Source organism: Meleagris gallopavo, chromosome 1 (genome assembly GCF_905368555.1).
Source record: "Meleagris gallopavo chromosome 1, MGAL_WU_HG_1.1, whole genome shotgun sequence".
NCBI classification, from domain to species: domain Eukaryota; kingdom Metazoa; phylum Chordata; class Aves; order Galliformes; family Phasianidae; genus Meleagris; species Meleagris gallopavo.
In genome coordinates this window covers 163,548,386-163,574,270 of record NC_139404.1, presented here as the reverse complement: position 1 = coordinate 163,574,270, position 25,885 = coordinate 163,548,386, and the positions used below count along the sequence as shown (strand labels likewise).

The 25,885-nt window shown below is 40.5% G+C and overlaps 1 protein-coding gene across 1 annotated transcript; it reads left to right on the top strand.

Moving 5' to 3' along the window:
* The first annotated feature begins 1,555 nt into the window (after positions 1 to 1,555).
* SUGT1 (SGT1 assembly cochaperone of MIS12 kinetochore complex) lies at positions 1,556 to 25,070 on the top strand. Its single transcript, XM_085215791.1, has 13 exons — positions 1,556 to 1,711; positions 1,787 to 1,832; positions 4,849 to 4,939; positions 5,590 to 5,659; positions 6,029 to 6,099; positions 9,293 to 9,346; positions 10,609 to 10,625; positions 11,473 to 11,507; positions 12,099 to 12,195; positions 13,210 to 13,317; positions 23,146 to 23,236; positions 23,777 to 23,958; positions 24,526 to 25,070. The coding sequence occupies exons 1-13, from the start codon at positions 1,683 to 1,685 to the stop codon at positions 24,625 to 24,627; spliced, it is 993 nt and encodes a 330-aa protein (XP_085071917.1). The 5' UTR covers positions 1,556 to 1,682; the 3' UTR covers positions 24,628 to 25,070.
* Positions 25,071 to 25,885: the final 815 nt, after the last annotated feature.

Sequence of the window (25,885 nt, the reverse complement as noted above, 5' to 3'; positions counted from 1 at the left end):
AAATTGGACAACATGATTAATCAACGTGCATCTGTGGTGGTACATGAGCAAATGAGCAATTCATGAATCACTTTGAACAGACTTGAACACACCCTCTGTGCTGTGGGCATGTGATGACATGGTGTCCTTTGAAACAGCAGTGCTGTGTGCTTTTGGAGCTCGAATGAAAGCTGAGCTATGTCTGAGAAGTGGCCTTAAACTCCTCCTTTTCTGTCGCTTCCTAATACGTAATAAACAGCCCCAAATTTTCATTGTAATTTTGGGATATCATTTAGCTCAGAGAGCCTAATGTCTTGTGTATTGGCTGTTGGCTCAAACTATTGTCCTTGAAACCTAGGTGTATTTCAACAGTAGGTGGATTAAAAATAAGTATGGTGAGATGAGTAGGGTGTAAAAATTAAAGGAAATATTTTATAAATGTACGTAGGAGATGTAGCAATTGTTTCATAGGGTTAATTTTAAATACACTGGTACTAGAAAAACTAAATACTAATGTTCTGTCAGTGGAGGTGACTTGAATGGTGAGAGATCTTAGTCTAGTTGAATGGAGGTAATTGAAACTACCTCACAAGCAGTTCTCAGCCATAGCTGCCCTGGTTGGCAGCCTCGCTTAGTTAAATGCATGGCTCTTTCCCCTGCCTTCCATGTGGTTATGTTTTGACCTGCAAACCCGCAGACGTAATCCCATTTTCGGGAAGGTCGGCCATACCCAAACTGGTGGCTGACGCCAGCTGACTGCTGGAGGTTTGTCTGGCAGCTCTCCCTGCAGCTGGGCCCTGCTGGCACCATTACTGGAACATGAGTAAGCACTGTAAAGTACATCTCTCACAGCTCTCATCCTGAGGACTTTCTATTTCAGACTGACGAAATCACTGGGAGAGGCAGGCTTGCCTTTTCATCAGGCTAAGAAATAGGGATGTTTTTCTGCAGTATAAAGCCTTTTGTAATTCTGGGAAGCCTGAGGTGAGGATACCTGGGGTGATAAGGCTTGACTGACGTGACAGGCTCAGGCTGTTAGGAGAAATCGCAGCTCAGAACGGTGAGGCAGTGAGTGGCACAAGCAGCACAGGCTGCACAGGGAGGCAGTGCAGTCACATCCCCGGAGGTGTTCGGGACGTGATGAGCGGGCACAGCGGGGCTGGTGGATTAGTGGGTCGGTGGTTGACGAGACGACCTTGGTCGTCTTTTCCAACCTTAACGATTCGATGGCAGTTGGGGGAGAAGGGAGGGAGTTGTTTTGCTGGTCTATTTGTTAGATACATGAAAAAACACACCACGAGGTTAATTACAGGTTTGTCGGCAGAAACCTCGCGTCACACAAAGGAAAAAACCGATTTTATTAGCTCAGGCGGTGGACTGGAAGGAAAACCCCGACGAACCACCACCCGCTACAGCGCAGCCAACTCCCTCACAGCGCCCGCCCCACGCATGCGCACCGCGGCGCTCTCCCACTTGTGCGCCACTCTATCCCGACGGTCCTCCAACTCTGTGGAAGGGGCGGGAAGGGTGCTTGCCTCTCTAGCGATGGCCGCCCCGGCCCGTCACGCGGAGGGCGGGAGGAGCCTGCGGGGCCGCTCGGTCCCGGCGCATCCCGTCAGGCCACGCGCGCGCGGCTGCGGCCTTGGGGCGTGCTGCGCGGGCGCCGCGGCGGCTCCAGAAGTTTCTTGGGGACGGCGGGCGGTATGGCGGCGGCTGCGGAAACGGCAGCGCGGTGAGCGCCCCGTTCCTTCTTCCCTACCCGCGCGTCCCCGCTTCGCCGCCTCACGGCGTTGTGTTTCTTCGGCAGGTTCTCGGACGCGGATATCGACCGAGATCCGACGGCGGCGGCGAGGGTGAGAAGCGGGACGGTGGACGGCGGAGGGCTGTGGGAGGGACTGTGGGCTCTCACGGGCAGCGCTGCGTGCAGGGGGTGGATCGCCACGCTTCTCACGGAAGGGCTGCCCTGTGTGTGGGGCCTGGCTCCATACGGGGCTCTTCTGTCACGGCACTCGCGCTGATAAAGGAAAAGCAGAAGTAAAATCCCCCTCTGTGTGCCGTGTGGATGAAGCAGTTGTCACTTATGGTTAAATAAACAAGCTTGTCAGAGAAAGGTATTCAGTGTATTAGCCTTTATTCTGCCGGTGAGTCCCATAATGCAACTTAGCGTTCTGATGACTTACCAGCTTGGAGCTGTACGTAGTGCACCAGGTTTGCTTGCCCTTAGAATCATAGAATGGCCTGGGTTGAAAAAGACCACAATAATCATCTAGTTTCAGCCGCCCTGCTATGTGCAGGGTCACCAATGTCTCCAGGGATGGGGTATCCACAGCCTCCTTGGGCAACTGGTCTTTCAACTCATGTAGTTAACGTTCATAATCTGGGTCTTGGCACCCTGTAAGTGGTGCTGTGCCCTGCCTGCACGCTTGACAGGACATGTGTCCAGTCTGCGTGGCATTCCCACAGTGTTCTCACAACTTGTGATTCCTTTAATTCCTGATGTGCATGCTTTGGCTTCCTGCTCCTGGGTCTGATATAACTGGGTGGTCATCATCTGTGTTTAAACAGTGAATTATGTGACTCTGGGCAGCCTGGTCTAGTGGTTTGCAACTCTGCACGTGGCAGGGGGTTGAAACTAGATGATCTTTGAGGTCCTTTTCAACCCAGGCCATTCTATGATTCTTTTATGATTCTGTGATAAAGCCATGAACTTCTTAATGGCTTTTTGTGTCATCTTAAAGAAGTACTCTGCTGTGTGGAATAATGCTCTGCAGTGTAAGTAGTGGTGGCTTAAGAGAGAATCAGAAGTACCTGCTGAAACAAGCATTCATATCTTTGTTTTGGTGAAGTGCTCTGTCAAAAGGATGATGACCCCCTTAAATTCAGGCACGAGTGAGACAGGAGGCTGAGAACACTTTTAATTCATACCAACTTTTCCCATTATTGTAGTCATTATTTGTGGATTTACAGATGTGTTTGTAACTTGACCACACAGTAAGGGCCTGGAGTGGAGGTAACTTGGAGGCATCTATTTGAATCTTTGGGAGGGCAGGTCCTGAGCTTGTCTAAGTAACTGCAGTTGATGTCCACCATCTGGAATTCTTAGTGCCAGTCAGCTGCCCCTTGGCTGACTTCAAGTAGCTGTGCTGTATGATTTGTTTTGAGGAGGAGTAGCTGAACAAGATATAGTGATTGACTGACAGAAAGCCAACCAATGTAAGTTCACCCAGCTGAAAATGATTGCTTTCCATGAATGAAGACTAATTCTGCAGGTTCCTCTGAGGAATCTGTTCCTGCACTGACTGCTGGTTCTGATCAGTGTTCCTGTTTTCAGAGCAGAGCATGGGAAGTTACATTTGGTCATAGAATGGGTTCTGCTTGTCGGGCACCTGTAGTTTTCAGTGTCAGTCTCCTGCTTGGTGTTGAGGGTCAGAAGTTGTACTTCACAGTGTTATGTGATCCTGTTGGGTTTCCTCATGCTTCTCCTGTCCAGAGTATCTGTATACCATGAATATTTACATAATGATGTCTGCTCTTGAATGTATCCTTAAACTTACATGTCTGTACAGTTAAATCTAGCGTTGCTTTTTATTGTGCCTGTTTCTGCCTCCTGCTTCTTTGGAGACCTCTGAGGTTTTAGATTTTTGTGCTGCACTTGCACAGGGCTTTGTACATTTTCTATGACGCTGATGGAAGTGTCACGTACATTGGAAGAAGCTGTTGTGGCCATGTAGTTCCTAGTTGGTGTAAGCATATAAAGAGAGCAGGGCACCAGTCTGAATTAAAACAGGCCCTGCTACTCATCCTTTTTTCTCTGGCTTGGTGAGATTGAGTTTTAGCAGCTGTGTTGTACTAACATTTATGCAGGCTTGAAGTCTGTATCTTAGCCACCCTCGTGCTTGCCAAATTCTGAATAGTGAATTCAGTGAAGTTAGCAAACATAGTAACTGTATTATGGTGACGTAGTGAGGTAGCTTCAGAAGACCTGCCATGTTCCTCAAAGACGAGCTTTGCTCTCTGCTAGTAGGAGAGCTGGAGACATTCTTTCCAAGTGTGTGTGCATTGAGTCATTGTGCTTTCATTCTGTTATGCAAAAATAATAAACTCTTCTCTCAGAGAGTATAATATAACTATTTCAGTCTGCATACCCAGTGATTTTCCTAGCAAGGAAGTACTAAATGCTTTTCCCATTTTGCAACAGCGTATTCTTTGAGCCCTATTCTGCCTGAGTCTTTTGTCCTTTTCTTGCTGAGCATGCTTCAGAACAATCTCCCATGCTCAATAGTATCTTATAACATACAATTTTATCACATTACAATGCTTTGGACATGGCATGTTATTCCTGCACAGGCATATTGACTAACGTATATTGATTTCAAATCCCTGGCATTGCAGTGCTTCCTCAAATCCATCAGACCTGTGTACAAATCACAGAATGGTTGAGGTTGGAAGGGACCACTTAGGGATCATTTAGTCTAAACAAAGCTCTGCTTCAAGCAGGGTCACCTGGCGCACGTTGCCCAAGATCACAGCCAGGCATGTCTCCCTCACAGTGTTTTTTCTCAGGTGTGCTGAGGATTATAGGAAGGTTTTTGGAACGTACAGGATCGCCTGTGCATTAGAATTCCTAGTTAAGGCATTGATAGTCCCTTCTCTGCAAGGAATGGGTATAACCAGCAGGTTCCTTGTACCTCCAGCTCTGATGGATTTATGCTTTGGTCCATAAGCTTTATGGATGAAAACTGATCAACAGGTAAACACTCATGCTGATTCAGGATATTTTTTCTGACATCTTACTTGACAGAGGTTGGTAATGTATCTTCATGGGGATTTCCGAAGTGCCATTTCATGTTTTTCTGTGTTTCTTCACAGGAACTGACAAGAGCTTTGGAAAAGAGTCCAGATGATGCTGAATATTACTGTCAACGAGCTTATGCCCATATTCTTCTACAGAACTACACTGGTAACATCTTCAGGCAACACTGACAGTCCTCTTACAAGTGTATTATGACACATCAGTAATAACAAAGCTGTAACTTAGTTTGCTGGTTCTTCAGTTAGGACATGCTTGAAAGTTTCCTCATCTTTATTTTGTATCTGCAAAACTTGCAGTGAATCTGATACTCTGCAATCCCAGTTTTCTCTTTGAGTTTAGCACAGTACTATCTTGGAACATTACTTTCAGTAGACTTCTTAGGCAGGTTTTAAGCTTTGTGTTGTAAGCTCTTCCAACCTTATGTGCTTTTTTTGTAGACACTGAATCCAGTTGTGGTAGGAAGGTGATAATCTACCACCCAGGTGTTATTTGGTTAACTGAATTAACTCAACAGTTAGCCCAAATTTCCTGTCAATAATCAAACAAAATAAATAGATAAGTGATGATGATTCACAGTTCAGACCTAAGGATTTGACTAAATGAAAGTCACTGCTTCATCTTTTATGGAGCTCTATAGCTGGTTGAAGACTTTATCAAACTGTTACTCAGTCAGTTTGATTTGTATGCAGGCTAAGGAAGCTAACATAGTACTGATTATTTTTTTTTGAGGCGTATTGGAAGACTTGCATTTCACTGCTTTTCATAATAATCTTCACCTCTAAACTAACTTCCAACAGATGCAGTTGCAGATGCAAAGAAGTCCCTAGAGCTCAACCCCAGTAACGCTGTAGCACTTCTTAGGAAAGGGTATGTATTGTATCTGACAGTATTCTGGTATTCTTTAGGACAATAATAGCATTTGGATTATTGCTCTATGCAAACTTCTTGCAAGACTGTGAATGAGTAAATTCCATGCCATGCTGCTTGTAACTCCTTTGTAATAAAGCTGTGGTTATAAGATAAAATAGATCTTTTGGTGTGGTTTCTTGTTTTTTTTTTGTTTTTTGTTTTTTTTGGAGGGAGGGGTGATTATGTTAACATCCTAACTATTTAAAAAACAGATTTCATAGGTGATTTAAATTCCAACACGTGGGGATGTGGTAATCTTCAGCATGTGGATTAGATTAGAAAGTAATTGCAGTTTCCTTGTGGTTTTTTTTTCTTTCTTTGTGTCAGGTTAGGAGAATACCATATCAAAAACTATGCATCTGCTTTAGAGTCTTTCAAAGAGGGACAGAAGTTGGACAGTAAGTATTAAAATTTCTTGTGTGCACAGCACTCCTTTGCTAATAAGAAATGAAATTCTCTAACATATTAACTGAAAGTAGAGACCATGTTTGTTTGTTGTTTTTTTGTTTTTCTTAAGGCTTAGGAATTAGGTGCCTGATTTGAGATATCTGGACCAGGTCTGGCTTTTAGAGATACTTGTGCAGTTGCTACATGGAAGTGTAAAACTGCTTAAAAATGCATGTGGAATTCTTAGCTGGTAGTGTATAGTTTTGTTGCCTTACAAAAGGAGGATGTTTCCCTGCTTCCCAGAAGTCTTGCAGGTAATTAGTGGCAATGGTGTGGCACTAATTCTCACAGGAAGGTTTCTGAACAGAGTTACGTGTAGTTGGAACTTTGAGTGGTTAAACTACCTGATGGGCTGGCCTTCAGAAGAGCCTGCAGCTTAGTGGGCATTCAAACTGGCAGAATGGATTTCAGCTCTCACTGCATGACAGAAGCGTGTGTGTGAGCTCTCTTTATCCTTAAAGTGTTGGCAGTTGGAACTGCACACGTTATCTAGGGGAGAATTAGAGCTTTCTAATCATATGACTTCCTTCTAGAAGCACGAAAGAAATAGTTCAACGTGGAAAGCTTTGGTAGAAAACCCTAGGAAGCATATAACAAAGTAATTTCTAGATGATTATAATTCCTTTATCTTTCCTTCTATTCTCCACATCAAATAAAACTCACCTCATTCAATTCCCTTTTTCAACAGCAGAAGGAAATCTTAAAAGCATCTTGAAAGGTTACACAGAGCAAAGTGCACTACTCTGATAAGCACTGTCATCACCTGGGATCCTTCAGTTATATTATCCACAACAGTGGCTGAGACTGAAAGCTTTAGCAAAGATGTAATTACTTTGCCTCTCCCAAACAAGTGTCCTGCTCCTCTGATCTAAAAGTGCAATTTGATGGGAGCATAAGCTAGTTATGGTTCCTCCTGCCAAGTGATTGTGCCCCCTGCTACTCTTATGCATTTGTAGAAAACTAAAAAAAAATATATATATACATAATACACATAAAGCCTATCTGTTTATTTGTCATTGTTTTGCTGCTTGCCCAATTGAAATGTTTCTGAAGCTTCCCAGTGTTTCCTGATTGCTTTCTCCTTTGAAGCTTACCTCTAATGGTCTTCAGCATCACAAAGTTCTGTGACATGTTGTGAGATGAGGGGATTCTTGAAGTCTTTCTTTAAAACACGGATTTTTAGTTTCTGTGTTTTCCAACTTGCTGGCAAATTTATGCCAGTAACAGAATTTGCTTTTGACGTTCTGTGGAAATGTTTGATGGGTCCCAGGTGAAAATAATTGTGAACATAAGCATTTTGGCAAAACAATTAACTTCCAGTTAAATGTAGCAAGCATAAAATGAGCAAAGCACAATGGGGAAATTAGCCACGTATCACTGAGCAGGTGATAAAGAGAGAAGATGTGAGCTGTTGCTGCCTGATAGAGAATTGCTGCAGCAGGGAATTCTGTGCTGCCAAGGCTGGTTTCTTTGCCACACAAGGGGGCAGAAGTACACCATTACATGCCTCTGTTCCTTGCTGATGGAAGATCTGCTTTATGTCTTGGGAATGCTGAGGAACACTAATGCTCACTACTTGTGCTTATTGCTGCCCTGGGCCTGTCAGTGCTGCACTAGTCTCCTACAGCAACAGATTAATAGGATGTGGTGTATTACTGAATGTGGAGAATTTCTTTCTTTCGTAGTTAGGAAGCAGGATCTCACTCAGCCATGAGACTAGTGGGGTGTTGTGGGGTTTGCTGACTTGCCTCGTACTGAAAAAGCAATATGATCTGCCACTCTTCAATACGTGATGTGGGTTTAGAACAAATCCACATGAGAAATTTCCTTTTTGCTCTGGCCACCTGATTAATTTTAGTAAAGATGGAACGTGCCAACTTTGCAAAGAAAACGTCTTCGTTTGTGCAAGTGAAGACTAAGTTAGGCTTTCTGAACTGAAAGTTATTCATAATGTTGTTGCTAAGTTGTTGGAGAGAATAATTACTGAGAGGAAAAGAAGTTCTTGCTTCAATTTATGGTGTTTTGGAATGCAGGAAAAGAGGCAGATCTTCCAGGACAGCAGAGCAGATAACTCTGGATCTTTGTATTGCGTGGCAATTATAGGGCTGTAGTTAAAAAGAGAATTCTTCAATTGCTGCCAAGTGTAGATTTGACTCTGTTTCCCTTTGCAGTGGGTAGCAGTTGTATAAGGCACACCTTAAAATGTATGCGTGCTGAAAGGCTTGAGGTGAATACTTCTGTAGAACTGCAGTGGAGCCACATTTCATCTTACGTGCATTTCTCCTGGAACGTTGTGTGGGTTTTCTTTAAGCATCTTCAAGCCCTCTGCAGGGAGGTTGCTTGTGTGTCTCTCAATGTGAATTCCAGAAAGATAGAAGTTTAGCTGTGATTAGTGGATGGTTAGTAATGCTGCAGCTATTTTTTTTTTTTTTTTTTGCATTCCTGACTGTGAAGGGTTTTTGTGCTGAAATGATGCATGCTCTGCTACCTTATTAGCTATTTTCCAATGAATTCATTTCTCTAGAGAGCTTCTTCCTAGAATCATCATGATCTTGACTCTTCTGTGGTTTTGATTTGTAAAGTGAAATTGGCACCTACTTATTTCTAACATCCCTGAAACTGTAGATATGCATGTAAAGTATGTGTGAAACCACCAGGAGAAAATGCCTGGTGTTTGTGCAAACTCACACCAACCTGTGGGCTGTCCACAGAACAGAAGGGCCTCTTGGTAATCCTCTAGAGAGGCAGCATGTGATTGTTTGGGAGAAGTAATTTTAAGAGAAGGGAGAAGTGCTTAAAACAGTACTTCTTGCTCTCTAACTCTCACGTAGATTTCAGTTGGAAAGCAGGATCATATGTGGGTCAGTTGAGAGGGAGGAAAAAAAAAAAGCCTAGTGTCTTAGAAATTAATTTGAAATTAATTAAGTATATCAGAGTTAAGTAGAGGAACTGTATAAAGTACTTAAAAATTAACTGAAGTGAATGAGTTTACGTGGAAGTACTTGGAAATAATACCGTGATTTAATAAATTGGTATGAATTTGGGATCAATTTGTTCCTGCTTGGAGTTGAAAGGAACTGTTCTTTATGCAATGCATGCCATTACTTGAAGAGTTGTAATGCTAATGTGTTTGATCTCTTCTAGATGTAGATGATACCTTTACTGTTTGGATTAAAAGATGTGAGGAAACGTTAAACGGTGAGAGAAAGCACATTTACTTGATACAGGATTTGATGTGCCCTGTTATTTAAAGCTGTTTCATTTCTCTCTGAAGGGGTTGCAGTTTACTTTGTACTGAAACCAAAGTTTTGATGTTTAAAAGAAGTCACGTTTTCTTATGCCTTGTTTCTCTTGACTACGTATCCTGGACTCTTTAGACTTAAAGGGGGTATGTAGTTAAAGTTCAGACAACTGATTTGAACCGTGGAAGCATGTGTCAGAAAAAAATCCAACATCAACGTTATTTTTTTCAAGGCTTGAGAATTTAAGTGGGAAAGAGCAATGAAAATCTGGTGGTTTTCCTCTTTGATTTCATGTGGAGAGTGCCTTTGGGTACTAATCACAGCTCTGCTGTCTTGTGGTGATAGTCAGTGAGTGTGCACACGGCTTCCTTTTGTATCTTTCTACAGACTGACACCTCTGGCAGTGAACTTACCTGCAGTGCTTAACTGCCTGCTGATTTTAATGGACTGTAGCAGAAGAGCTGCCTTTTTTTTTTTTCCTCCACCTGTTGTGACTTCTCCCCTCTTTCTGTAACTTACTGGAGAATGGGCAGCAGAAAGAATGCAAGTTTTATCAACATGTTGCCTAAAAACCAATTGCAGGAGAAACAATGTTCCAAAGATTTTTATCTTTTTAGCAGTATGCATTACAAGGAAACAAAGGGAGAGTTTTGCTTTGGAAAAACATTTAGAAGAGGAAATACTGAGCTACTGTTTACATTCAAGTGTTAAAGTGTGTTTAAGGTCATGCCAGTGAATGTGTCTGCTGGGATTCCATCTCACTCACTAGCTGTAGCTACCTGGCATGACATACAGATTTGATGAGAAGTTTGTTCTAAATAAGGGATGGTCAAGCTAGCACAGACTTGCAGGAAGTGATTTCCATTCTATTTTTTGCCATGGTGTTGATTTCATTAAGTGAAGGTCTATATCCTTTTCTTGTAAGGAAAGGAAAGCAATGCAAAGCTTGTTCCTCCTGTTAATTGGAACATGTTTTGTATTACAGTTGTAGCTTTGCACAAGTTGGTTGTTGAAGTGGGTAGCAGAAAGAAAGCCTAATTAAAAATAGAGGGTCATTAAGGCAGCAGATGAAAGGTAGGGCTGGCATGTTTTTAACTTCTGTACTATTGAGACTGGCATAAGTGCAGATTGACTAGAGTCAGTGAAGAAAAGTAAAGTAAAAGTCATGTGGGTTCACTTATTTCTGACCTTTTTTTGTTTCTTTTTTTTTTCCTGCAGGATCACAGACAGAAGTGGTAAGGTGTTTTCCTTAATAATGTTTTGAATTTTGTCTCAAACATGCTTGTAGAATTCAGTGGCTTCTTACAGCTTGAAAAACTTAGGAATGACATACAAGTCTGGAAATTATTGTGCGCTCATTCAAGTTTGAACTTGCAATCTGTGACCTAATAAAAAAATCAGCTCATCTTGTCAATGCTAACTCACTTATGACTGCTAGAAGATGTTGTGGTAGCTCACAAGTGGGTTTTGCAGACTTTTTTTTCAGCTTTTTTTTTTTTTTTCAGACAAGTATATTTCCCCTTTTAATTGGAAATCTTCAAAAGAAATGTCAGAATTGACTTCTTGAAAGAAAAATAGTCTTTGTGCCATTTTTTTTTTATACCTTAGTAATAGGATAGAGGGAGAAAATGTGCAGAAAATAATGTGGGTGTATATAAAGACATATGATTTAAAGGGTTTTTATGTTTAAAAACTGTGCCATTCGTTCTTAGACCCATTTCAGGCTTCCTTTGTGACTCACAGATGAGCAACACAGCTGCTGTGTGTCTTTCAGGTGTACTTCTTAGCCAGGAAAGAAAGAAATTAAAGCTGATCTAGTTGTTATCTCTGCAGTGTGTGGCCTGTGTGTTGTGAGATGCACTGAGTGTGTGCATTGTCAGTCTGTAAATTGTAACTCTTAAAGTCTGTCACAAACGTAGAGTGAAGAATTTCATCTTTCTTTCCTAAGTTAACCCATATACAGAGGAAAAGCCATCAGTATGGAAGTGCTTTGTATCTTTGTTCTTATATATGTCTGGTGCACTGATGTATGTTCTTTTACACTGATGCAACTTTCTTTCCAATGCAATGTGCTTCGTCTAGAATACACAACAGCAGCCTCTGTCAGCCAAGATCAAGTAAGTTGACTTCAGCTTTGCTGTGAGAACCAAAATATTTGTCTTAACTGTTCTTTGCTGACATGGGGATTGGAGATGCAAGATAATGACTGTAACAATTCTGTAGACTGCCACTTTGTGAAGTTTCTAAGTGAACTGTTTCTCAAACAATGTCATTGACTTTGTTCTTGCTGGGGGAGCGTGGAATGGAGTAGGCATTCTAGCTTCTGTTTCTGATTTTCATTGTGAGCTTAATTCAAAGATTTGCTCGTAGTGCCTAATGTCGGTAATGATTTTGAGGTGCTTTTAAGATCCTGAAGTAAAAAGTGCTATTTAATTTATTGAAGGCAGGCTATAATGTGAATTGGTTAAGGTGACCCAATTTTCATAAATTCCTCGATTAATCATTTTTCTATTCTTTAAATATATGTCAAATCTTTAAGTGCAGTGTGGAAGGACACTGTTCTCCCCCCTGCCTTGAACTATGCAGTATAATATTCCAGCTTTTGTGGGAGTTATGTATTCCAAGGGAGTTGTGGGGTTTTTTTCTTAGCTTGTTTTTGCTTTTAAACATCTCCTTAGAGGCATTTTTTTTCTTTTTTTTTTTTTAAGGTACGACTGGTACCAAACAGAATCTCAAGTAATTGTGACTATAATGATCAAGAATGCTCAGAAGGAAGGTGTCAGAGTGCAGTTCTCAGAGAAAGAGGTGATTTATGTTGATTATTATAAGCATCCCTAGATTCCATGAGGTGTAGTTCTACCGGATGGTGTTCACTTGTATTAAAAGCATGAAGAAATGCTAGAAGCTGTCTTCAGTTTGAACATTTTGACATACAGTTATGCTGTAGTTATCTGTAGAATCAAGTGAACTGGGTGCTCTTGCTGCAATGAGGTCCTTAGGACTTGCACACAACCTGCAGTGTGACATACATGCTGCAGAGGGAGCATCTGCTTTTTGGCTACTTGCCTGTTGGAGGAAGTGATCTGGAGTTCATGTTTTTGAGTGTATCTCTGTCCATTCATATTCCAGATGCGTGAGAGGTACTCTCAAAGTAGTTGTGAATAAATAATTTTAGGATGATAACAGAAAAGCAACGTCTTGGTGGGGTCATTTTGATTTTTTTTTTTGGGTGTGTTTCTGAAACTGTCAATTGTAGCAAAGTGTGCATTTCATGGAAGTGTGGTAATCTTTGTAATGCCATACTCAGTACGATGATATTTGTGTTTAATTAAGGGTAAACACTGAAGAGTTAGGTTCTTATTCTCAGCTAAGTTGGTGTGTGGTGAACTGTAGAAGTATTTGGTTGCTACTGTAGTCTTTAAAGTGTGGCAAGTGCTCACACAGTTTTAACATTGCTTGCATGAATTAGAAGGGAAGTTGCAAATTGTTTCATGTTCCATTATTAATATGTTGATAGTTCATTTGCTATAATTCTTTCTCTAAAGAATGCAGATCAAGCTGACAAGATAATAGGCTTTTTAAGTACTTGCTGGCTAAAAAAATGAATAGGAGATTTCAATTCTGTAGTGTACTTTCAAACACTTTGTTGAATAATGCAGAAATGTAGTGGTGTTGTCTGAAATTTTGATGCCTGATGTTTTAAGTATCCTAGTAAAGGATCAGTAATCACTTCATCTTGATGTCAAATGACAATTCTTTACTCCAAAATGGAAAACTGCTCTCAAAGATGACCAGAGATGTGTTTTCAACTGTTAACAGATGAATGCATCGGTGAGGCTTCCATCAGGTGAAGACTACAACTTAAAGCTTGTTCTTCTCCATTCTATAGTGCCAGAGCAAAGTACATTTAAAGTGCTTTCAACAAAGGTAAGCTCTTAAAGTAAATTATTTCTGTTCCTGATCTGCTGTCATGGCTCATTGCAACAATTGTAATATTTTGCTCTTTGTATAGGATTGCTTTTCTTTCAGGGTGCTTTTTGGTGAGTGGAAGGTGTTCTAAACTCGTGCAAATATTAGAAATAGTGATGTGATGGTACTTAGTGAAATACAAATCAGTTATATTGAGGATGCTTTTAACAGTTGCTGTTAAAAGATGCCTGTGGCCCTAACCTGTACAATTCAGGTATTTAGAAAGTATGAACTGCTTGTTACTAAACTTTTAGGAATCCAAATTGTGTTACAGAGTACTGTCATCTTTTTCTCCCTAAGAAATAAATGTCAGAGCTTGAGAATTGCAGTGTTGAAATAATTGTTGACCCTTTCACGATCTCTCCTGCTGGTAGGATTTACACATAGTGTTAATTGTTCTTGGCTTTTCATGAGCCTGTATATTCAATGCTATTTCTGGCAGCAGTGCTTGTTAGACACCTGGAAGTTGCATGAGGAGAGAGAATGTTTTAGCTGAGCATTTTTTCCTCTATACTACAGATAACATAGAAAGCTGTCAGATTTTGTATAACGTATATTGTTGGTATGCTACGTAGACATACACATTATCCACAGAGCCAAGTCTGAACCTCTGAAGCATGAAAGTATCAAAACCATTTATTCCTTCTATATCAACAGTGGTTCTACAAAGCTTTTTAAAGTTTCATGCCTTTCTCGTGTTCCGTTTTACCTGCTGCCTTCTGAAAAAGGTACCTACAGTAACCTTGCATGCTCTCAGGAAGAGGAACATCGAGGTGATAAGAAAGCTTTGTGGAAATGCTGGCCCAGTTTCTCTGCTCATCGCACTAAGGAAGCTGAGCTTCCTGTGCTACCATCTCTAGCCTGGATTAGTTGTTCTGGAGCTGAATAATCTCTGGTAGTCTGAAGTCTGGCTCAGACCATTATTCTCAAAGTGGTGTAAAAGCTTTTGTTGTTCAAACAGTGTCTGAATTGTAAGTTTACGTCCCAGTATTGCTTTTCCTGTGTAATTTGGAGTGAGTATTTTTAAGGCAGAACAGGATAAGAGCAAATGCAGGGGGTGTTCTAACAGGTGAAGTCTACACTTCAAGGTGTACTTCCTCTCCTGGAAAAGGATAGCATTGGAAAAGTACAGTGAAGGAATGCAGGCTCTGTGATGCCTCCGATAGTTCTGGTTCTGACCAGCAGATGGAGCCTGAATTAAAAACGTTAAAAGCAGATCTGCATTAAAGATGCTGAAGCATGCCAGGTCTTCTTTATGGGCTTAAAATATTTTGCTTTGACAAACATCAAATGCTTTAAGAGAACGATCAGTGCTTGTCTGAATACTGGAAATGCAGATTTTGTTGCAGCAGTTTTGTGTATGTACTTTGTTCTCATGGGCAGTATGGAAAATACATAGCAATTACTTTGAATAATGCAAACACTGTACTACATCTGATTCTTTGTTAGTTAATATTATTCCTTGAAGTTGTTAATAAACTGGAGATGTCGAACCTGCAGTGTAGATGTATGATTTGCAAGATCTTACATACTTGAATCCTCCTGCATCACTAATATTATCTGAAGCTGTCGTGGTTTTCCATTTTGAAGTGATGAATGAGTTATTGCAGAGACTGGGAGACTGGCCTGTGAGACATCAGGGTCTGTGGAATTTAGAGATAACGCTGGACATACCTCTGAACAGCTAGGATGAAAGAGATAGCTGGTCATGAAAAGTTATCAGCAATTTAGGTGGATGTTTAAAGACTCTTAAACATGCTTCCTTCTTCCAAGTGAGTGCAGAGCAATGGGATCTGTTGCAGCCACCTCAACTGTGTGTACATTCATTCCTTTGTAGCGTGGTGTACTGAACCAAGCAGCTTGGCTGTAGTCAAGGGATTACTTCAGTCAGGCTCATGTCTGGTCTCATGGACTGAAGCCTTTTTAGCAATGGGAGCAGGTTAGGAATGCTCCTGGAACAGGGCTTCTGGTTTACACCTGGGAGGAGTTCTGGTCACATGCTCTTAGCTGGTTTTCCAACATGAATCAAGATGGTAAAGGAATATGAAGAGAAACTCACTTCAGAAATGTGTTCTCCATTGCACTGAAAATCAGAATCTTTCATCTTTCCCTGGTAGTTCCTGTCCTATCTCTTCTCTTTCCCATTCCAAATGAAAACCTGTCACCAAACTGAAACAAAAATCGCACCCAGAATCCTGGTAATAGTCTCCAGACTGGGCCAAGGGTGGAAGGAGTCTCCCAGAGTGCATGCTAGCACATGTATATCACAGCTAAATGTGACTGAAAAGGCTCTCAGGAGGAATGGCATTAGAAGGCTGTGTTTGGGAGGACTCTCATGTCTCGATGACAGTTACAGACGTAGTGAAGTCTCTTCATCTTGCTGCATGCTTGAAGGCTAAGCTGATGAGTAGAGAGGGACAAGATTATTTTTAGAGCTGCTGATAACGTGCCTGAAACATGGATACTGAAGCCAGAAGGGTGAGTACAGTTAGTGATTAAGATGCTGCTGGAAAAAAATCATTCTTGCGTTTGCAGCCCTTTTCAGCAGTGGCTTCTTTGCACTCCCACAGCTGTTGGGAGCCTGAGTCCAGCAGGATCCTGCTGAGGTGGTTTTGTGACATACAGTGGTCAATGGCTTCACCTTGTCAATAAGCTTAACCTTGCCAGAGCTTTCTCATAGTAGTTTTGTGATCTACTTTGTATCAGGAGGAATCCTGTGCACTTGGAATAGACTGTGGCTCCTTCCTGCCTCTCCCAGCCTAGATTTCCGCAGGACAGTGACTGCATTGCTCCACAAATGTCTTGCTCTGTGATTTGTCTGTAACAACAGCATATGAGATACCATTTAAATCAAGTGAGTAGAAGCTTCTGAGGAAGTTGTGCTTTCATGGGATAGAAGCAGTTTTCCTGTAATTTAATAATTTCAGATAATCACAGAATGGCCTGGATTGAAAAGGACCGCAATGATCATCTAGTTTCAACCCCCCTGCTATGTGCAGGGTCGCCAACCACCAGACCAGGCTGCCCAGAGCCACATCCAGCCTGGCCTTGAATGCCTCCAGGGATGGGGAATCCACAACCTCTTTGGGTAACCTGTCACTACCCTCTGTGTGAAAAACTTCCTCTTCAAAGGAAGAATACCTGGATGTGTTTACAGTGCTTTATTTTGTATCGCTGCTTTGAATGTGAGCCACATTGCCACTAGGATATTGAAAGTCTTCACTGGGCAATGAACAATCTGCTCTTTTCAGCTAAATGAGGAAACAGGAATGCACAGTCAGGTTTAGCAGTGGGTAGACTTACCGACTTCGAGTTTCACTTAACCTGTTAGAACTAATAAATGTAATGGATAGAGTTTGAAACAGTAAAACTGGCAGATGGTAAAACAGTCCTGTGTGTTTTGGTAGTTTAGGGAAGCTGGAGGTGGATCTCTCAGTGCTGCTTAAAATTCAGCATTGCTTGGCAAAAAAAGCATGTAAGTAGGTCTGTTTTAGTCATTGTCTTCAGTCATGTTCAGGTGTTGGCTGAGATGGCAAGAACTGTACCACGTTGAAAACTGCAAGTTGCTTTCAGCAACTAACAAAGGTACACTGGTGGTGCTACTTGGCTTTTTAACTTACTTCCAGCAGAGGGAGCCAAAATGTAAAGGCTGGAACGAGTCTGCTCTTTGTAAGTGTGTGCAGCTATCCTTCTGTTCCCTTCATAAAAGGAAAACAACATAAAAACTGAAAATGATGGATTAAATATATTGAAAGTGAAGTTAGCTGATTTATCTCTGTCCAGCAAACATGGTAGGGAAGTACAGATGCACAAATAGTGCAAAGGAGGACAAATATGTGCTTTTAGCATGTGTCCCTGTGCTCCTGAAGGAAACCAGTGCTGTCTGTTCTTCACCTTTGTCTTGCATCTGCAAGTAGCCTCAGCACAACTTCTGTACATCTTTAATTTTTACTGGTTTGGACTTTCTGCAAACAGTGGCCTGCAGCAGTTTAGAAGCATTTGAAAAAGTGGTAAAAATCAGTTTCTTGACCCCAGAACTTTCCTTTAATTAGACATCAAAGATCTGCTGCAAGCACGGGAGGGGTTAGAAACCCTCAGCATTTTTTCACAGTTGACATTTGCTACTTAATAGAGAGGTCTGAGGTAGGAGCATGCTCTCAGCTGCTTCATGCCAAGAATATGGTACTGTGCATCAGTGGAATTTTTCTTTTCCTCAAACCAGCATTTTGCAATGCAAACCTTGAAATACCCCGAGCAGCTTTACTGAAAAAGCACACTGCCTTGTGTTAAGCGTAAAGGAAAGGGCAAAGATGAACTTCCTTGTGAATGCAGGTGGGTGTGGGGCAGATCTAAACTTCTTCATGTTGAGGAATATATTTTAAACAAGCGTGTAAGTCAATGTCCATGCTTTATGTAAGTGTATAAAGAGGAAGTTTGTGTAAGAAATGTTCCTCTCGTCTTGAGAGAAGGTGAGTATAAGAACAACAGGCATATGAATGGTTATGTACAAGGGATGTGGCAAAGAGGTTTGGGTTACAGAAGTGATCTGCACAGCTGGCTACCTCTGTGCAAATCCAAAATGCTGATGAGCTGTTGCTGTGTAATGTCAGTAAGGTGGAAACTTGGATCATTGTACACTTGGTTATCCATAGTACATAGCTGGCAAGGGAAAGCTGCATGCCAAATCCCTTCTGTTGTCGTGATACCTTTTCTATCAAACAAAATTACTAATTCTCCATAGCTTTTGTTTACACTGCAGAGTTATTTTAATTTCAGAATACTTTATTTAAACTGAATTTATTGGAATTCAGAATATAAGACACTTGTAAAAAAAAAAAAATACTTTGGATAACTAGGATGCTAAAACTAGGATACTAAAATAGGAATTTTAATGGGTTGTACTCTTTTTTTAGAACATGGTGATATTTGGTCCTTGCTTTAAATTTAGATAACAAAATACATTGTATGATTGTGGAATGACAACTCTCAACATTTGTATGTTCTATATGTTGTATGTTCTGGGCCAGAGGAGTGGCCAGGATGGAGAAGGAGGTGATTGTCCCCCTCTACTCAGCTCTTGTGAGGCCCCATCTGTAGTACTGCATCCAGGCCTGGGGCCCCCAGTACAGGAAGGGTGTGGAGCTCTTGGAACGAGTCAAGAGGAGGGCCACTAAGATGATCAGAGGGCTGGAGCACCTCTACTATGAGGAAAGGTTGAGGGAACTGGGATTATTTAGTTTGGAAACGAGAGGCTCCGGGGAGACTTTGTTGTGGCTTTCTTCAATACTTGAAGGGAGCATATAAACAGGAAGGAGAACGACTGCTTATGAGGATAGATAGTGATAGGACAAGGGGGAATGGTTATAAACTGAGACAGGGGAGGTTTAGTTAGATATTAGAAGGAAGTTTTTCACTCAGAGGGTGGTGACACACTGGAACAGGTTGCCCAAGGAGGTTGTGGATGCCCCATCCCTGGAGGCATTCAAGGCCAGGCTGGATGTGGCTCTGGGCAGCCTGGTCTGGTGGTTGGTGACTCTGCACATAGCAGGGGGTTGAAACTAGATGATCACTGTGGTCCTTTTCAACCCAGGTCATTCTATGATTCTGTGATACGATTTAAAGCTCACAGCTGGGGCAAAACAATCAGTAGTTCAGTATTAGACATCACGAGTTAATAACTAAGGAGTTGATTGGAATAACCAGCTCCAATAACTAAGGAGTTTAGTGGAAAGCCTGATTTCTTATTTTCGTGTGTTAAATATAGCAAAACATCAGAATTTAAAAGGATATTTTTCATACATCTTAAAATCAATGTCTGAGCTGTTGCTCTAACTCTGCCAGGTTTGATTTCCTTCATCCGTCTGATCAGAGCTCGACACAAATTTTCCAAGCAAACTTTCCCTTAGCATGAATTGTAGAATAGAAGATGCTTTAAAAGTTAGAATAAATCTCTCACAACTTGTCAGCATATACCAGAATTTTCTTTTTAAAAGAATTTTGCTCGTTTTTATGTATCTCATCTGAACTGGTGAAGAAGGACGCTGTTGTAGTAGAGCTATCAGGGTGGCCAGTGGCTGTAAGCCATGAGCTACAAGGAGAGGTTGTTCAACCTTAAGCAGAAAAAGCTGAGGGGAGGAAATCTTCCTGCCTCAAGGGACAGCATAAAGAAGATGGAGGCAGACTTCTTTCAGAGATATGTGGTTATAAGAGGGAGGACCGTGGGTACAGGTGGGTGTAAGGCATCATTCTTTTTGCATTTGTCATTTGCTCTGTGTTTCTGACAAATGCAGCTTCGGAGCTTCTTTGCTTCTGTTGCATTCACTGACTGACTTTCAATAAAGATTAACTTTGAAAACAGGATGTGGGCTTAGTGTAGCTGTGCATTGTATCATTAATGTATGGTGAGCTTGAATTTGGAGCATAACCAGGACCTGTGTATAACTTAAGCTTCGTGCACCTAAAGGTTTTGAACCTTTTTTTATGTTCTATTCGGTTGCAGGTTTTTAAAGCAGCATTTGATTAAGTGGTTAACAACCAGAGCCAGCTTCTTAAACTGGCATGCAAAGCATTTAATTTATGGTGAATTTTTCCTGTCTTATTCTAAAGCTGGCATGAGGCGCACAGGCATATGTTTAATGAAATATAAATGTTAAATCAAAGGAGCTGGCAAAACACTGAGATGTATTTCTCTTGCCTGGGTACTGAATCTTTTTCAAGGGAGAGAAAAAAGCTTAACAGTACCTACGTGTTAGGTGAGACACAAATGATGTTACTTGTCTATGTGAAAGCTATCAGTATCTGCTTGAAAACATTCATGAAAATGCATTTATTGCCATTTGTGCACATAATTGGGACTCACAAAGTTGTTTCTCCTTAGATCAAGTAAAGCAGAAATAGGCATCTTCAAAGCAGAATTTTATAGCTTTATTTTTGAAAGACCTGGTTGTATAATGGTATACAGCTAATGATCCCTAGTTTTGCTCCTGCCTGCCACTTCTCCTAATGGGTGAGTTGAATGGAAGTAGATGGAGTAGACGAGAAAAGGCTTAGGTCATAAATGTCTTCTGTCTCAGTTTTTCAGCTAAATATACTTGGTTGGGCAGTGTCAAAATGGTTTAGATTTAAGGAATCTGTATCTTACACTGGGAATTAGTTTGTAGCATTTCCTCTTCCTCGGGGATGTTTGCCATATAGTACTGACTCAGGGCCACTTTCAGAGAGGAAAGTGTACCAACTAGCAGATTAAAAAGAGAGAGGGGGATTATTGGAACAGCAGAAGTATAAAGATTTTTTTCTTAAATGCGTGGGCAGAGTCCTCTGAGTAGCCAAAGGGATCTTTGAGGAGGGTTGTACTCTGCAAAGAAATCTGTATTTGGAGGTTCATGTTCAGTATTTTGCTGCATCAGTAATCATTCTTGGTAGATGATGCAGCCTGTGTTTGAACTAGTGAAATATGTTGGTGAAACCCTGAAGCATAAGGATAAGAGGAGATAGCAAAAGGGGAAGCAGACAGAAGGAAAATGGAAGTGGCATAGGTTTGAGCAGGTTCAGTATTGAGAATGTGCTGGGTTTTGTTGTTGTCATTACAGGCTGTTCAGTGGAGATGCGCTGGTAGTCAGAGTATAAAAATCTTCATGTTAAGTCCTCCTCAGCATAAATGTGCAGCTGAGTTGATAATGGCTTGTGCAACTTGAGAAGAGTTGTGTAGGAAGTGGAGGATAGACAGGTGGTTTTAAATTAAGACTTAGTGTTTCACTGCTAACCAATTAGTGCCTATGTAAGTGGCTAATTAACTTAAATGTTGGATTCATAAGATCCAAATCCAATAAAAAAAACAACCAAACAACCTGCTAATTCTGATGTGGAGCTACTAATCTTACGTGTAGATCCATAAAAATATTTTAGCTTCCTTGTGTTAATTGCAGAGAATTAAATTTGTGAGTATCAGAGATGAGCTTCACAGTTGTAATTTCCAAAGTAGTTTTAGAGGAGTCCAATGAAGGAAGCTTTGCTAACTCCTTTAGACTTAATGAAGAGTAATCATTGGCACAGCCTGAATGCTTCTTCTGCACAGTTACAACAGGAATCTGTGTTCACACAGATTCCAGTATTAAGCACTGGAATGTGGGATTTCTTCAGGTATGGAATCACAGAATGGCCTGGGTTGAAAAGGACCACAATGATCATCTGGTTTCAACCCCCCTGCTGTGTGCAGGATCACCAACCACCAGACCAGGCTGCCCAGAGCCACATCCAGCCTGGCCTTGAATGGCAGGTTGATCAATCAGAATAATACAATATGTATATTTCTATTGGTTTATTTCAGTTCTGTGACTTATTTCACTGTTTTTAAGATCAATATCATGATGCTTAATTTGTGAGCTCGCTGAAAATGTTTGAAATTCAGACAGGAGGAGTGAGGAAGTCAGCTCTGTGTTGTTGTTGTTGTTGGACTTTATAAAAACAAAACAAAAATCCATCACAACTGAAGCTCCATCCTGTTTTGAAGGGCATTCATTCTGTGCTTTATGTCTTCTTGTTCTCAGTGCAAGGTAGTGGTAGGAAATGTGTACTTAAACTTCTCTAGGAATCGATAGTTTTCCTAAGAAAAAAAAAAATTGGAGCAACAGCAGTGAAAAATTCTGTTCCTTAAAATGCAGCATGATTGCAAGTATGACAGTTTGGAAATGAAAAAAGCTCTTTATTTTTATAAGGCATCTTGGGCTGTTACTTATCAATGACTGATTTGAAGAATGGATGAAGTAAAGTTCACATTTCAGATCAACGTGCTGCTGTGCTGCTGGGATCCTTTGGGTTAGCTTTCACAGTGGTGCCTTTGTTCTTGGGTCTGCAGGGATCTCCAGGTTACAGTGGCTTTAGGAAGAGCTAAGAGTTCTCTTATGCTAAGCTATGCAGAAATAAAGAGCTGCTGAGGTTTAGCACTTAGGTAGCTTGCCACCTAAAAGTGACACTACAGAGTCCTTCTTTTGCAGAGTTTGTTTTGCAGCTGTTATCCTGTGACTGAAGGTTAAGGATGACTGTGGAAGAACTGTTTCCATGTGGTTGTCTAAAGGGGTTGTGTGTAGTTGTGAATAGAGGCATGGCATGCTTCACTAAATTTTGTTTCTTCTATGATAATTACAACCATATCCACTTTTAATTACCAGTTCTGCCAATGAATACTAGTCAATTTTCTCTTGCTGCAATGTGTTCTTTGAACCAAATGAATACAGCTTCTGCATTTCTCCACTGGAAGGATCAGCATAGTTCCTGGGTGTTTCTCTGGTTTGTATAGTATTCAACAAATACAGCATATATACTTTTTTTGGAGGGTGAAAATTAAATCTAGCACTTGGATTTTGAAGTCATTCAAAAGCTCTATTTAATTACTAGAACTGCCAGGCAATAAACAGATACTGAAATGTACTTTTGTGCCTGGCAGTGTAGAGATGTTGTGATCTATCATTACTTCTGGGGTGCCATCATTTAGAAAAAGAATTGAGCAAATAATAAGCATCAGAAAGTAATGCTAAACAAAAGGGTGAAACTCTGATGTGACTGCTTAGCTCTTGTACCAGAGCTTAGTTGACAAGTCACTTAAGTCCCACAACTTCATCTGGTAAGGTAAGCCTATCTTTTTTTTACAATGCAGGCTTTGTAATAGAGGTTGTTTCTAAACCAAATGTAATTGTCTTCTTACTGTTACAAAATCCAACTAATTTGGAATTATTTGTCTGGTCTGTTTGTCATCTGGATGAATTTTGTTCTTCATTTCGTGTTTTGTAGGTTGAAATAAAAATGAAGAAACCAGAAGCTGTAAGATGGGAAAAACTGGAGGGACAGGGAGATTCTCTGAAGTTAAAGCAGTTTATACCAGGTTTGTTATCTGAATTTAGCATTAAGAGTTTTATTTTTGTGAAATTATTTTCAGATATTAACAACTGGTGTGTTAAAAGTTTTTAATAAAATTTGTCCTGTATTTACAATGAAAAGCCTTACAGTCTTGTTTTTACTGGAAGAAAATGACAGAAATAGTCTGCAGGGGATTACTAAAATTAATTTATTAAATTTAGTCATAACTTCTGTTAATCTGATGAATTGTTGAGGATGGATGCTTGTCATTAATTCCTCTGGGCTTTTATCTGCTCAGATGTTTATTCCTGTCACTGTTTTGAAGTTTTGTGTTGTTGTGCTTATATTATTACTTAAATAATTAGCATTATTTACCAAAGTATTCTGCCTCTCTAGAAAAGTAACGCTTTTGCAGTGTTTCAAAACTGATTAATAGCCCATCTTGGAATGAATCACATTCAGCTTTGATTATGTCAGACTCACTCGATACATACATGTCTGTTCTGCAAACTGTGGCTTTAAGTCTGTAGAAAATGCTTAGCTAACTAACGCTTCCATTTTTCAGACACCCAGCACTTATATCCATCATCCTCTCACTATACAAGGAACTGGGACAAACTGGTAGTCGAAATCAAAGAAGAAGAAAAGAATGAAAAGCTAGAAGGAGATGCTGCTTTAAATAAACTTTTCCAGCAGATTTATTCAGATGGTACCGATGAAGTGAAACGTGCCATGAACAAATCGTTTGTAAGTCTTCACCCTTTTTCTCTAAAGAAATGTGTATCTTTTGCACAGTGTCACATTGTACTGAGCTTTGCATGCATCAGAAAAGGCTTCTATTCAGCAAGACCCTGAGCCTGCAGTAAATGGCACTAGTTCAGTGGGAGATGTTGATACAACAGGTTTCAATGGAAGATTGTGCTTTGTTGTTGGTTTCTTTGTTTCAGTTACTGTTAGTAGAGGGGATATAGTTTTTGGTTCCTAGAGAGCTTTTCTTGTTGCTCAGGATGAAAGAATCAAATTTCTCTTAGTTCTTTGTATGTACAGTTTGCAAGAATGTGAGTGACCCTCTGAAAGCGTCCTGTTAATTAAATTCTCATTATGTCCAATACTGATAACAAGTATTTTTAGGCTGAAGATTATGGACTGATGACTGTCAGACTTCATTCAACACAGACGTACACAATTCCTGTGTAAATTGCTTCTACATGAAGTTTAAACTCTTCAGGTTTCTTCAGAGTTTGCAATCTGCTGTGACTTCTGTATTGCTAGAATTCCTGTAGCAAACTAAACAAATGTTTTCTCACGTTGCAGATGGAGTCCGGAGGCACAGTTCTGAGCACCAACTGGTCAGATGTTGGTAAAAGGAAGGTAGAAGTGAATCCTCCTGATGATATGGAATGGAAGAAATACTAATCCTGTTTTTAATCTTTTACCATCTGTGTTGCCATAGTCATGTACTGGCCACTGTATATGAACATAGCATTCTTGGATTCAAAGCACTGAAATGTTCCCTTGGAAACAGGAATTGTCTTTACAATTTGCGTGCTTTACAGATTTCTTCATCTGCAGATGTTAAAGATATATTCAAGAGTGGAATCCTGTTTTCATCACTTCTGTCAAATTTTTGGAAATTGAGTCAAATGCAATCTAAATTTTCTACCACCTTTATCAGCTCTGCTCTTTGGGGATGGGATGATCTCTAATGGGCTGTTAAGGATCATTGCCTTACGCCTGGTATTTCTGTTCAATAACTTATTAGATCTTGGCAACTTTGGGTAAAAATACAACAACAATGTTAAAATTGTTTGCTCTTTAACTCTGCTAAATAAAACTGTAAATACAACTTTATATAAGAAGCTTCTTCATTTTTTTTTGTATTCTTGATTTTTGATGAAGGGCAATAAAAGCATATAGCTAAGGAAGTAAATACAGTACTTAAAAAAAAAAGAAATAGCTTGTATGGGACCAAACTCTTAATTTTCTAAGAACAAAATTGTTATTCTTGGTGCAGATAAAAATTAAAGAACAGTAAATCCAGTTAGTGTGAGTCGATTGGACTGCAGTCCAATGTGATACAAGTCAGCTGGAAATTTCTGCGTGCTCAGATTTCTTCACATTCTAGAGAGGAGTGCATGCATCTATCAGTGTGCAGCAATGCGTTGTTTCTACCAGTACAATTTCTTCCTAATGATCAGATTTTGAATAATAATATTTCCAAACAAGAGAGCTAAGAAACTTAAAATACTTTCTCTGTCTTTACCTCCTGGATGCAGGTCTGCAATGGCCTGCATACTTGGAGATGGTCAAAAACCTCTTGGACAGCTGGATTTAGGTGTCCCTGGTTGAGCAGGGGTAGGACCGGGTGACCTCCAGAGGCCCCTTTCAGCTTTAGTCATGCTGTGGTTCTGTGAAAGCAGAAGATATGGGTTACAAAGTAGTAACCCATAACTACCCCTGAGGTACTTGTTCTACATCCCACTGTTGGGAGTTCAGAAACACAAATCTTCTAGTATTCCAGAAGTAGATGTCACTTGCTAATATTGCCAGCCATGTGAAAGCCACCTCATTCCTTGCTCTAATCATTGGTCCTGGTTTAAATTCATGGCTATTTTTCCTTTTATTCCTGATGTATGTGTATTTATGTGTGTATGTGTGTATATATATATGTGTG

Bases quoted from the DNA above. Each gene is read 5' to 3' on its own strand.
- SUGT1 (XM_085215791.1), top strand. From the start codon at position 1,683: ATGGCGGCGGCTGCGGAAACGGCAGCGCG. The intron at 11,508-12,098 runs GTAAGTTGACTT...TTTTTTTTTAAG, and splicing joins CCTCTGTCAGCCAAGATCAA to GTACGACTGGTACCAAACAG. The intron at 23,959-24,525 runs GTAAGTCTTCAC...CTCACGTTGCAG, and splicing joins GTGCCATGAACAAATCGTTT to ATGGAGTCCGGAGGCACAGT.